This window comes from Carcharhinus amblyrhynchos, chromosome 29 (assembly GCF_965287045.1).
Source record: "Carcharhinus amblyrhynchos chromosome 29, sCarAmb.v2.hapA, whole genome shotgun sequence".
In the NCBI taxonomy this organism is placed as follows: domain Eukaryota; kingdom Metazoa; phylum Chordata; class Chondrichthyes; order Carcharhiniformes; family Carcharhinidae; genus Carcharhinus; species Carcharhinus amblyrhynchos.
Genome location: NC_137352.1, coordinates 10,386,604 through 10,399,782, shown reverse-complemented (window position 1 = coordinate 10,399,782; position 13,179 = coordinate 10,386,604). Strand labels below are relative to the sequence as shown.

General features: G+C 46.4%; 1 protein-coding gene across 1 annotated transcript; it reads left to right on the top strand.

Annotated features, from left to right (window-relative positions):
- Positions 1-506: 506 nt before the first annotated feature.
- LOC145359788 (uncharacterized) lies at positions 507-4,997 on the top strand. Its single transcript, XM_080214565.1, has 2 exons — positions 507-679; positions 4,344-4,997. Exons 1-2 carry the CDS (start codon positions 507-509, stop codon positions 4,936-4,938), a joined length of 768 nt encoding a protein of 255 aa, XP_080070691.1. The 3' UTR covers positions 4,939-4,997.
- Positions 4,998-13,179: the final 8,182 nt, after the last annotated feature.

The window sequence follows — 13,179 nt, the reverse complement described above, 5'->3', positions numbered from 1 at the left end:
CGCTGTAACCCCAATTACTCACCCCTCTAATCCACTAATCTACACATCTCGGGATACTAAGGAGGAATTGAGCATTGCCATTGCACCTAACCTGCATATCCTTGGAGCGTGGGAGGAAACCAGGCTCAAACATGATACATCTTTGTTACAACTTCGACAACATCTGATGGAAATTGTTGTATGGTCTACGTTTGTATAATTTCCATTACATTCTCAAACTTTCAGATGATCTTCAGAACAGGGATTACTTATTACACGGTAATCTCAGAGATTGTACACAGATCAGCACCAGTGAAACTGTGTATTTTCTAAAATCCTAAGGGAGTTTCACAGTAACTTCATTGTGATGTCAATGTAAGCCTACTTGTGACATTAATAAATAAACAAAATTGAAAACTAAGCTAAATAAGACAGATACATCGGTCTTTGGCTATTTTTGTAAGTACGATAAAGCTTGAATGATATAGATTAAACTGTGACTTAAGCCTGTTTTAACAATTGTTACGATGGAGATCTTTCTTCTTCAAGGAGCTCGAGGTGCAGCCCTGTGGCAGGATGAGACCCAAACTCGTCTGAATGAGCTGAGAAGTACTCTTCAGAGCTACTTCAACCAAGTGAGTGACGCAGCTCGAGACACTGTTAAACAGATCGATAACTCGGAGATTGGCATGCAGCTCAAGTAAGTATTTAAATGGTCGTGCACGTATTTGACTATTTATACAGCAGAATAACAATGTGTTGGAAAATCTCAAATAAAAACAGAAAATACTGGAAACTCTCAGCAGGTGGCACGGTGGTTAGCACTGCTGCCTCATAGTGCCAGGGATCTGGGTTCAATTCTGGACTCGGGTTACTGTCTGTGTGGAGTTTGAACATAAGAACATAAGAAATAAGAGCAGGAGTAGGCCATCTAGCCCCTCGAGCCTGCCCCGCCATTCAATAAGGTCATGGCTGATCTGATAGTGGTTCAGTTCCACTTTCCCGCCCTCTCCCCATTCTCCCCGTGTCTGTATGGGTTTCACCCGGGTGCTCCAGTCTTCTCCCACAGTCCAAAGATGTGCAGGTTAGGTTGATTGACCATGTTAAATCGAGCCTAGTGTCAGGGGGACTAACAGGATGAATAATAAGTGGGGTTATGGGAATAGAGCCTGGCTGGGATTGTAGTTGGTGCTGACCAGATGGGCTGAATGGCCTCCTCCTGCACAGTAGGAAGTCTGGCAGCATCTGTGGCGAGAGAAGCAGAGCCGATGGTTGGAATTTTACTGTCCTGCCCACCACGGGAGAGGGGGCGGACAATGGAAAGGTCCATTGACCTTGGGTGGGATTTTATGGGTTTCGGGATGAGTGAGGCCATAAGATAAGAACATAAGAAATAGGAGCAGGAGCAGGCCATCTAGCCCTTCGAGCCTGCCCCGCCATTCAATAAGATCATGGCTGATCTGTCGTGGCTCAGTTCCACCTTCCCGCCCTCTCCCCATAACCCTTAATCCCCTCTCTTATCAAAAACCCATCAACCCGTGTCTTAAAAATATTTAGCGAGGCAGCCTCCACCACTTCAACGGGCAGAGAATTCCAGAGATTCACCACCCTTTGAGTGAAGAAGTTCCTCCTCAACTCCGTTCTAAACCGCCCCCCTTTATCTTGAGGCTGTGCCCCCTAGTCCTACTGTCCTTTCTGAGCGGGAAGAGTCTCTCCACCTCTATCCTATCCATCCCATTCATCATCTTATAAGTCTCAATGAGATCTCCCCTCATTCTTCTAAACTCTAACGAGTACAAGCCTAGTTTATTCAGCCTCTCCTCATAGCTCAACCCCCTCAACTCCGGTATCAGCCTAGTAAACCTCCTCTGCACTCCCTCCAAGGCCAAAATATCCTTGTGTAAGTGCAGCGCCCAAAACTGCACACAGTACTCCAGCTGCAGCCTCACCAATGCCCTATACAGCTGCAGCAAGACCTCCCTACTTTTATATTCAATCCCTCTCGCGATGAAGGCCAGCATCCCATTCGCCTTCCTGACCACCTGCTGCACCTGCAAGCTGGGTTTTTGCAACTCATGCACAAGGACCCCGAGGTCCCTCTGCACCGTCGCCTGCTGCAGTTTTTCGCCACGTGAGTAATAATCCTTCCTACCATTCTTCCTACCAAAGTGGACCACCTCGCACTTGCCAACATTAAATTCCATTTGCCAGTTCCTGGCCCATTCGCCCAGCCTATCTAGATCCTTCTGCAGACTCTCCACACCCTCTGCGCAATTTGCCGTTCCAGCAATCTTGGTGTCATCAGCAAATTTTGACACCATACACTCGGTTCCCTCCTCCAGATCGTCTATATAAATGGTAAATAGCTGAGGCCCCAGCACCGACCCCTGGGGCACCCCACTAGTCACCAACCGCCAATCCGAATAGCACCCATTAACCCCCACTCTCTGCCTCCTATTTGACAGCCAATCCTCTATCCACGCTAACACCCTACCCCCAACTCCATGTCCCCTGACCTTCTGCAATAACCTCTTGTGAGGTACCTTGTCAAACGCCTTCTGAAAATCCAGAAAGACCACATCCACCGGCTCTCCTCTATCCACCGTCCCACCCATTTCTTGGACTCCTGTCCGAAGAAGAGTCACACGGATTCGAAACGTATTTGTCTCCCCACAGATACTGCCAGACCTGCTGAGTTTCTCCGGCATTTTCTGTTTTTAGAACAATAAGGTTTTGATAGTCAGAATTTAAAAATGATCACGGAGATTAATTGTTTTTGACTAACTTACATTTGAATGTTTTCACTGGGCTGAACTTTAACCCAGGAAATAGTTTCTCTCAGGTGAGGGGAGTGAAAGTCTGTGAGACCTGCTCCCACTTCCAACCCACTCACCTCTGGCTTTAACTGAAGCTGGAAGTTGTGCGAGTGACTAACTCAATCGAAGAAGTCAGGCTGAAACTGATAACCAAGTTTCATTGTCATGTTTCCTTTGATGTGGAGATGGCAGCGTTGGATTGGGGGTGGCCACAGTTCGAAGTCTCACAACACCAAGTGAAAGTCCAACAGGTTTATTTGGCATCAAGAGCTTTTGGAGTGCTGCTCGCTCACCTAATGAAGGGGCAGTGCTCCAAAAGCTCATGATTCCGAATAAACCTGTTGGGCTTTAGCCTGGTGTTGTGAGACTCCTTAATGTTTCTGTTGAAGTTTAACTCCTATTGTCTAAGTTTCCCTGGGAAAGCCAGCAGCCTCCCCAAGGTGCGAACTCAATGGATTGAGGAGGCAATCCTTTATGCCCAACCCTTGCATCCTGGTCATTCCCTCCCCCCCACTCCACCACTCCCACTGCTTTCTCCAGGGCTTTGATTCAGCGCTGGCCTGCTGTATCTCCAGCATGAGGCCTACAAGGTCAGCCCCCTGTCCTCCTCCCACCTTGGGACCAGCAGTCACCTGATCAACTCCATCCCCTCCTCTCTCAAATGATCCCCACACTGTCGTCCCTCTTCCCCATCCATGCCACAGGCTAACTCACTCTGACATACCACACACTGTCTGACACATGGAGGGTCAGGGCTGGACCCACAGCCGGATGGCTGATTACTGACTTCACCGACACACTGCGGAGTACGTGCATTTATTAGGTTGGCTGTATTGGTTAGGGTGCATTGAGCCGAACAGGCGCTGGAAGATTGGAGACTCAAGGAATTTCACAGTAACTTCATTGCTGTGTTAATGTAAGCCTTACTTGTGACTGATAAATAAACTTTTGTAGCAAGTGGGGGGAGTTCCAAATTGCTGGACCTTCAGAGCAAACCACTCCTCGCAGCTCAGACGAGCAAATATTCCCCACAGAGTCTTGTATAGAACTGTAAGCTCTGTTTAGATGATTCATGGTGTCCATGTGTTGTCTAAGAGCAATGGCCTAGTGGTATTATCGCTAGACTATTAATTCAGAAACTCAGCAAATGTTCTGGGGACCCAGGTTTGAATCTCGCCATGGCAGCTGGTGGAATTTAATTTAAAAAATCTGGGATTTTTTAAATTAGTTTGTGAGACATGGGCATCACTGGCTGGGTCAGCATTTATTGCCCATCCCTAGTTGCCCGAGGGCAGTTGAGAGTCAACCACATTGGCTGTGGCTCTGGAGTCACATGTAGGCCAGACCAGGTAAGGACCTGCATCTTACCTGCATCTTAGCTGTTTCCAATTGTGATATTTTACCTTTCTGCCAACACTACTCGAATAGCTTAAATTTCAGAATGTATTGAGGTGGGAGATGCAAACTAGCTCAGTTATTTTTAACAGTACTGCTTAATGTAGGGGACAAAGGTGGAAGCCTCCCTGTAACCTCCGGTTTTCTTTGCAGCCTAAGAATCTCCGAGAGCTTGGAGAAACTCAACAATTATGTCACAGAGCTGCAAAAGATGGTATCCCCGCTGTCAGATGAGATTCAGCAGAGATTACAGATAGACGGGCTGAAGCTTGAGGAGAAGATTCAGAAGGACCTGGAAGAGCTCAAAGTCAAAATCCTTTCCTACACGGACGACTTCCGCAACAAGGTCAACCAGAGTGTTGAGGGCTACCAGGTTATGCTGGCACCCGTTGCCCGCAACCTGAAGAAACGGATTATTCAGAATGCTGAAGGTCTCCAGCCTTTGGCTCGGAAGGTCCAGAAGTCAATCGAGACCAACTTCCAGGACTTTCAAGTAAAGATGGCCCCATTTACTCAAAACGCCTCCGGGATTATCAACCGTCACCTAGATGAATTCCATCAGAATACTTCCCCTTTTACCAGGAAGATGAGTGAAAACTTCTACCAAAACGTGGCGGTGGTGAGACAGACATTAACTCCCCTGACCCGGAACATCCAGGAGCATGTCGTTCCGTATGCAAAAGACCTTAAAAGCAAGTTGAACTCGCTGTGGGAAACGTTACAGCAAAAGTTGGATGGGGAACAATAGGACAACTGAAATTATACGTTGGATGTAACAACTATAGCCTGCCTCTTTTTTTTTGTCATGTTAGCACATCAGTGTTCCAAAGTTTACTTGAGTACACACAAGTTTTATTTATTTACTGGCCAGGATACCAAAATCCTGCATTACCAAATATGTATTGCTCTCTCGACAGGTAGATCATTACGCAGGTTGTTCCCACTTTTGGGAAAACTGCTATCTCAAGCTAGCTTATTAACTCCTACCTGGTGTTGGGTAAACATTGGCTGGGATTTTCTGGCCCCCCCCCCTGCTGTGGTGTGTTCCCCATCCATTGTTGGGCTGTCAAAATCCTTGTTGACTTTGGCGGGACTGGAAAATCCTGCCAGTGGGAAGGGCTGGAAAATCCCACCCAATGCCTTGACGGAGATGGAGAAATTAAGCGTGCGTTGTCGATTCCCCCTAGTTCGCTATTGGCGAGCGTTGCAAAATGCTCTCCTGATACAGTAATCTGATTTACCACAGGAAATAACGTAAGCAGATATTTTGACAGTGACTTTGAAAAGTGTATCTTCTTGATTTTGCGATGTTCTTGGATGAAATGCTTGGTAATAAAATCATTGTTAAATGTAAATATTTTCTCCATGACTGTGTTTGTTGCCAACATGTGCCGCACATGCCCAGTTGCACACTTTACTCTGTAACGGAATAGGCCAGACCACAAATAAAAGAAAATAAACTGAAATCACATCTTTGGCAAGAACTCTAGGAATCAACTTCCAGGTCTGGACCAGGTTCAGTGCTCTGGCCTGATGACCCGAGCTTCTCTGCAAATGCTGCAGGACTTGCTCATTCAGTTCACTGTTTATAGATTATTCTTTCTGTGTAATTATTCTTTCTTTCTTTCCCTTTTTCCATTTATTTTCTGCATGTGTATCGGACGGGTGTCAGTAACCATCTCGTTCCAACAGGAGCCACAGGACAGAGTTTTCCCCTTCCGTCTGCCACGGGATTTGTAGGCATTACTATTGTCAAATGCTACACCACTAACATCCCGGGGGTCCTGACCGCCCACAAGTGCAACTGGATCAGCCACACACACAGATTTTTGTTAGAAGAGCATGGAACCATTAGAATCCCTGCAGTGCAGAAGGAGGCCATTCGGCCCATTGAGTCCGCACTGACTCTCTAATACAGTATCTTACCCAGGCTTCTTCCCCCACCCTATCCCTGTTATACCGTGCATTTGCCATGGCCACTCGCCCTAACGTACACACCTTTGGACACCAAGGCCCTATTTTACCATTTTCATTCCAAGTGCTGGGCGGACTTGAAACTGGGAGCGTTTCAGATCTGGCTTTTAGACCCATTTGCAGGCATCCATATGCACTCTGCCTGCAAAAATATCAGTGAGCCCGAATGGCACTGCGCAAGCCTGCGGGCAGGGCTTAACATGCCCGAAATCCTGCAGCTCTGATAGGCGTGACCAACTGCGCACGCGCAGATAAATGTGATAGAATGCGGTTCCCCTGCCACACCCCTCCCAGGCCAGATAATACCGCCCCCCCTCCCCCATAGACATCCTCAGTGTTCCTTTCTGATCTTCTTAAGTGTGTGTGATTCATAGCAGGGTCCTGGTTAGAAGGGAACACTGATTCTCCAAATAGGGATCAAGTTCGGTGGCATGGTGGCACAGTGGTTAGCACTGCTGCCTCACAGCGCCAGGGACCCAGGTTCAATTCCAGCCTCAGGTGATTCTCTGTGTGGAGTCTCCCTATCTGTGTGGGCTTCCTTCGGGTACTCTGGTTTCCTCCCACAGTCCAAAGATATGCAGGTTAAATGCCTTGACCTCGTTAAATTGTCCCTTAGCATCCCAAGCTATGTAGTTTAGATGGATTAGCCATGGTAAATGTGTGGGGTGGTGGGGAAAAGGGCCTGGTTAAGATAATTTATCAGAGAGCTGGCGCAGACTTGATGGGCTGAATGGCCTCTTTCTGCAGTGTAGGGATTCTATGATTAATGAAACAAAACATTTCTCTAACCACGGAAGAGATGACTGTTGTTCAGTCTTTACCTTTCTGCTTCAAAGATGCTTAACGCCAAACTTAATTTAGTTTTAAAAGCCGTCTTTTCTTGCAGCTGATCATATTACAGAATTAGTACCTGCAGAAGATCCTTCTCAATGTAGAGGATTTAACTCCTCGGGGTAGCAATAATCCAATCATTTTACAATTAAACTGTTAGTCCTAAACGCCAGCCTTGTCATCCCGTAAACTTAACCCTTCGCTCAGTGGTGAGGGAGTGCTGCACTGACAGACTTTCCGATGGGATATTCAACCAGGGGCTCCCCAGAAGATCACATGGTATTATTCAAAGACGAGTAGGGGCGTTCTTCCCGGTATTGGAACTAATATTTATAACCAATACTTATAACCAATATTTATAACTAATATATATAACCAACGTCACACATATCTGGTCAAAAAAGACAGTAGGACTAGGGGGCACAGCCTTAAGATAAAGGGGAGGCGGTTTAGAATGGAGTTGAGGAGGAACTTCTTCACTCAAAGGGTGGTGAATCTCTGGAATTCTCTGCCCGTTGAAGTGGTGGAGGCTGCCTCGCTAAATATTTTTAAGAAGCGGGTTGATGGGTTCTTGATAAGAGAGGGGATTAAGGGTTATGGGGAGAGGGCGGGAAAGTGGAACTGAGCTACAACAGATCAGCCATGATCTTATTGAATGGCGGGGCAGGCTCGAAGGGCTAGATGGCCTACTCCTGCTCCTATTTCTTATGTTCTTATGTTCTTATGTTCTTATCACACTGCTGTTTTTGGCAGTTTACTGTGTGCAAATTGCGTGTTGTTTCTCCGACATTACCACAGTGACTACACTTTGAAAATACTTTGTCAACTCTAGCACGTTTTTGGGAATGTCCCCTGGTTTTGAAAGCTGCTCCATAAATTCAAGTCAAGCTTCGGATCATTCTGACATTCATCAGATTGACTCCCCTAACTCACCACTTTCCCAGGATGACAAAGAAAGAACAAAGAAAAGTACAGCACGGAAAGAGGCCCTTCGGCCCTCCAAGCCTGTGCTGATCATGATACCTGCCTAACCTAAAACCGTTCGCACTTACAGAGTCCGTATCATTCCATTCCCATCCTATTCATATATTCATCTAGCTGCCTCTTAAATGCTGCTTTCATACCTGCTCTAACCACCTCCCCCGCGCAGCGCGTTCCAATTATTCACCACCCTCTGTGTAAAAAAAAACTTGCCTCGCATATCTCTAACCTTGTCCCCACACACCATAAACCTAGGTCCCTGAGTACTTGACTTTTCTACCCTAGGAAAGAGCATCTAACTATCCACTCTGTCCATGCCACTCACAATCTTGTAAACCTCTATCAGGTCACCCCTCAGCCTCCGTCATTCCAGTGAGAACAAACCAAGTTTATCCAATCTCTCCTTGTAGCTAATTCCCTCCAGACCAGGCAACATCCTGGTAAATCTCTTCTGTACCCTCTCCAAAACCTCCACGTGTGAAACCATCCTGTCTCCCTCACTCCCTCCCACCTTGGGTAGGATTTTCCTGTCCCTCCTACCAAGGGAATTTTACTAGGTTGGACATGGACAACACAAAGGTCCGTTGACCTCGGACGGGATTTTCCAGCCTTGGGGTGAGTGCGGCCACCCCCGGTCACATCTCACCATTTCCCGTCATTCACAATTCGGATCCGTCCCTCCCTCACCAAATTTCCCAGCAATAAATTGAAACTGAGAATTCATGTAACATTCACAAAGTCCTCAAGGTTTGCGCGTAAAGTCACCTGAATGCATCGATTGTAACTTTATTTGTGTAAGCTAATGACATCCTAACTAACAGCTCAGATAGCAAGAATTAGGTAAATTATTCACAGAGTTTATTCAGCACCCTGTCTTTACATTTATTAATTAACCTGATTAACAAATGCTGCCAGGAAAATGTTTTTCACTGCAGAGTCCTCTGTAAATCCTTGTATCACTGAAAGGGAGAGCTCGATATGTGTTTTAACATGACCAACATTTCTTTCGTACACATTGCAAGTATTTGGAGTGGGAATATTGGGTGGAATTTTCCAGTGCTCGGGCAGGTGGGATCAATGGTGGGTTGGAAAATGCGGGAGGGTGTTGGGGGAGGGGAACGAGGCAGAGGGGGATGGGGGGATTACTCTGGTGTGAAATTACAGCGGGATTTTCCGATATTGCTGCCGGTGGGATCAGTGGTGGGTTGGATTGGTGTTGGGGTTATGGGGGATGATGAGCAGTGGTGGGGGGAGTGGGGGTGAATGGAGGATGGCGGGGGGGGCGGGGGGAGGGGGTCAGGCTGGTGTGAAATTACAGTGGGATTTTCCAATGCTGCCCAACATGTTGGATCTAGAGTCCAGGTGGAAGCCAGCATGAGGCTGACTGCATCACGCTAATGGGATACAAATGATAGCCCAACTGGGGTCTCCCTCCTCACACCTGATCCTGTGGCAGGACAATAGGCCAGTCCAGAACATGTCCAGACCAATGAACTGCAGTAAGGTGGAACTTAACTGAAGGTTCCCTCGGGCTGGTTTCACTGTTCGGGATGAAGGCTGCTGGATCCTGGAACGCCATGGCAGTGGATGCGATGGCATCGTTCAAGTGAATCTTCCAGCTCCAGCCTTTTCGGGAAGCTTCATCTTCCAGTCTCTGTGTGTTCCTGGATCCATCGCCTTCAATGGTGGGTCAGTGATGTTGGGCTCCTTTTAAATATCGCACCTGGATTTGATGATGGGACACGCACCATCAGACACTCTCATTGAAGAGGACATGGAGCCCCCAGATGTATAATTAATTATGCTGGACGATATGGCGGAGTTTCCTGACAGTCTTAGCATAGTGTCATTTTCTAGTTAGCAGGATGTGAAGAGTGGTGTGCTACGGGGATCAGGGCTGGGGCCTCAACTTCTTACAATTTATATAAACAACTTGGATGAAGGGACTGAAGGCATGGTTGCTACGTTTGCTGAGGACACAAAGATAAGTAGGAAAGCAGATAGTGAAGATGGCATAAGGAGGCTACAAAGGGACATCGATATGTTGAGTGAGTGGGCAGAACTCTGGTAAATGGAGTATAATGTGGGAAAAATGTGAGATTGTCCATTTTGGCAGAAAGAATAAAACATGTGCTTATTATCTAAATGGTGAGAGATTGGAGAGCTCTGAAGTGCAGAGGGATCTGGGTGTCCTGGTGCATGAATCACTAAAAGGCTGGTACAATGATACAACAAGTAATCAGGAAAGCTACTAAAATGTTTCAATTTCTCATGAGGAGAATTGATGACAAAACTGAGGTTATGCTTCAGTTTTATAGGTGAGACTACACCTGGAGTATTGTGTACGGCAGCGCCTTCTTTATTTAAGGAAAGATGTAAATGCATTAGTTGCATTTCAGAGAAGGTATATAGCAGGAATGGATGGGTTGTTTCATGAGAAAGGTTTAGAGAAGTTACATTTGAATCCCCAAAGTTTAGAAGAGTAAGATGTGGCTTGATTGAAACTTTAAGACCCCAAAAGTTTCGTTGGAGGACCTAAAAATAGGGCTCACTAATTTAAGACAGAGTTGAGGAGAAAGGTTTTCTCTCAGTGGGTTGAGAGTCTCTGGAACTCTCTTCTTCAAAAGGCAATAGAGCAACGAATTTCAATATTTTTAAGGCAGAGCTAGATAGAATTTTGATTAACAAGGGGGTGAAAGGTTATCGGGGGATCGGCAGGAATGTGGGGCTGAGGTTACAATCAGATCAGCCATTACTGCATTGAATGGCGGAGCAGGCTCGAGGGGCCAAATGGCCTACTCCTCCTCCTAATTTGTGTATTTGAATTAATTTACCACCTTTCATGACCTTATGACATCTCAAACAGCTTTAAAGACAAGGGGCTACTTCAGTGTAGTCATTGTTGTAACTCATGGAAACTTTTGGGCAACACAGTGGCACAATGGTTAGCACCGCTGCCTCACAGTGCCAGGGATCCGGGTTCGATTCCAGCCTCAGGTGGGTGTGTGGAGTTTGCATCTTCTCCATTGGGTACTCCGGTTTCCTCCCACATAACAAAGATTAAGTTGATTGGCCGTGCTAAATTGATCCTCAGTGTCAGGGGATATCAGGTAAATAGGTGGGGTTATGGGGGCAAGGCCTGGGTGGGATTGTTGTTGGTACAGGCTCGATGGGTGATCTGATTTGGGGGTGGCACAGTGGTTAGCACTGCTGCCTCAGAGTGCCGGGGACCCGAATTCAATTCCGGCCTTGGGTCACTGTCCGTGCAGTCTTTCTACCCGTGCCAGTGTGGGTTTCCCCCGGGTGCTCCGGTTTCCTCCCACTGTGCAAAGATGTGCAGGTTAGGTTGATTGGCTGTGCTAAATTATCCCTTGGTGTCAGTGGGATTAGCAGGGTAAATATGTGAGGTTGTGGGGATAGGGCCTGGATGGGATTGGGGTCAGTGTAGACTCGATGGACCGAATGGCCTCCCTCTGTATTGTAGGGATTTGATGATTTGTGAACAGTAACTTCCACGAGTGGCAATTAAATAAATGTCCAGCTTGTTTATTTTGACGATGTTGTGCTGCCAATCACCAGGGTTAAAGCTTTTCCCTGACCACTCTCTGCAGAGCCAGAATCGCCTCCTCACTCCCACGTTTGGAGGTGACCTTTTTCATACCCTTTGCAATCAGGGACAGGATACAAGAAAAATGTTGCTAGCTGACAGACAATCCTTGGTTCTTACATCCAACTAAATTATCACAATTTTTCTTATCTAATTTATCGATGGCAAGTCTTCTTGCTAAACATCGGATATGTTAAACAGGTAATCTTTATCACTGTTCAATTAAAATCTTCAATCACCACTATGTTCTTCCGATTGGAACGTTTGGATCCACCTCATCTTCTCCTGTGGTTGGCAGACTTACAAAAATTAAGTTTAACACAACTCTGTCACCTCTGTGTCCATGGTGTTGTACCTCCTGCTTTTCAACATTGTTGGCTTTCTGAATGATGAGGCACAGCACAATGGGGTGACACAGCGGTTAGCGCTGATACCTCACAGCGCCAGGGAGCCGGGTTCAATTCCAGGCTTGGGTCACTGACTGTGCAAAGTCTGCATGTTCTCCCCATGTCTGTGTGGGTTTCACCCGGGTGCTCCAGTTTCTTCTCACAGTCCGAAAGACGTGCTGGTTAAGTGCATTGACTAAGCTAAATTCTCCCTCAGTGTAACCAAACAGGCACTGGAGTGTGGCGACTAGGGGATTTTCACAGTAACTTCATTGCAGTGTTAATGTAAGCCTATTTGTGACACTAATAAAAAATATATAGTTTTCCTGACAGGATACTCCTTCAGGAAATTGTTTTTACAGGTACAAGTCAGAGATGTGTTTATTGTCCTTTATATCTGTATTGGAGAAACATCTACTTTTGCACCAATTTGAATTTTTCCACATTTCATTCGATAACATCCTCGTATGAAGCTGCTCTGCCAACATTCCTGTTGGATCTCTTGGACTGCCGAGGTCAAGAAGCACATCAGGAGAGGAGGAGTGTCTCCCTCTCGGGATGTCCATGTAATCTCCCATCCCATCTCAGTCCTGCAAAACATTGATGACACAACTGGAGGGTGGGGAATTACTGATTTTTAAAAATTTGATTTGATTCATTATTGTAACATGTATTGGTATGCAGTGAAAAATATTGTTTCTTGTGCGCTATACAAAGCATACCATTCATAGCATACGCTGAGAGAAGGAAAGGAGAGGGTGCAGAATGTAGTATTACAGTCATACTTGGGTGTAGAGAAAGACCAACTTAATATAGGATAGGTCCATTCAAAAGTCTGATGGCAGGAGGGAAGAAGCTGTCCTTGAGTCGGCTGGTACGTGACCTCAGATTTTTGTATCATTTTCCCAAGGGAAGAAGGTGGAAGCGAGAATGTCTGCGGTGCATGGGGTACTTGGTTACTCTGGCTACTTTTCTGAGGCAGCGGTAAGTATCGGCAATAATGGGAGGCTGGTTTGCATGATGGACTGGGCTTCATTCACGCCCCTTTGTAGTTTCTTGTGGTGTTGCGCAGAGCAGGAGCCGTACCAAGCTGTGATACAACCAGAAAGAGCACTTTCTATGGTGCACCTGGAAAAGTTGGTGAGAGTCACAGCGGACATGCCAAATTTCCTATCTGTTTTCTTAATGGTGTGTGGGATCCTTGGTTATG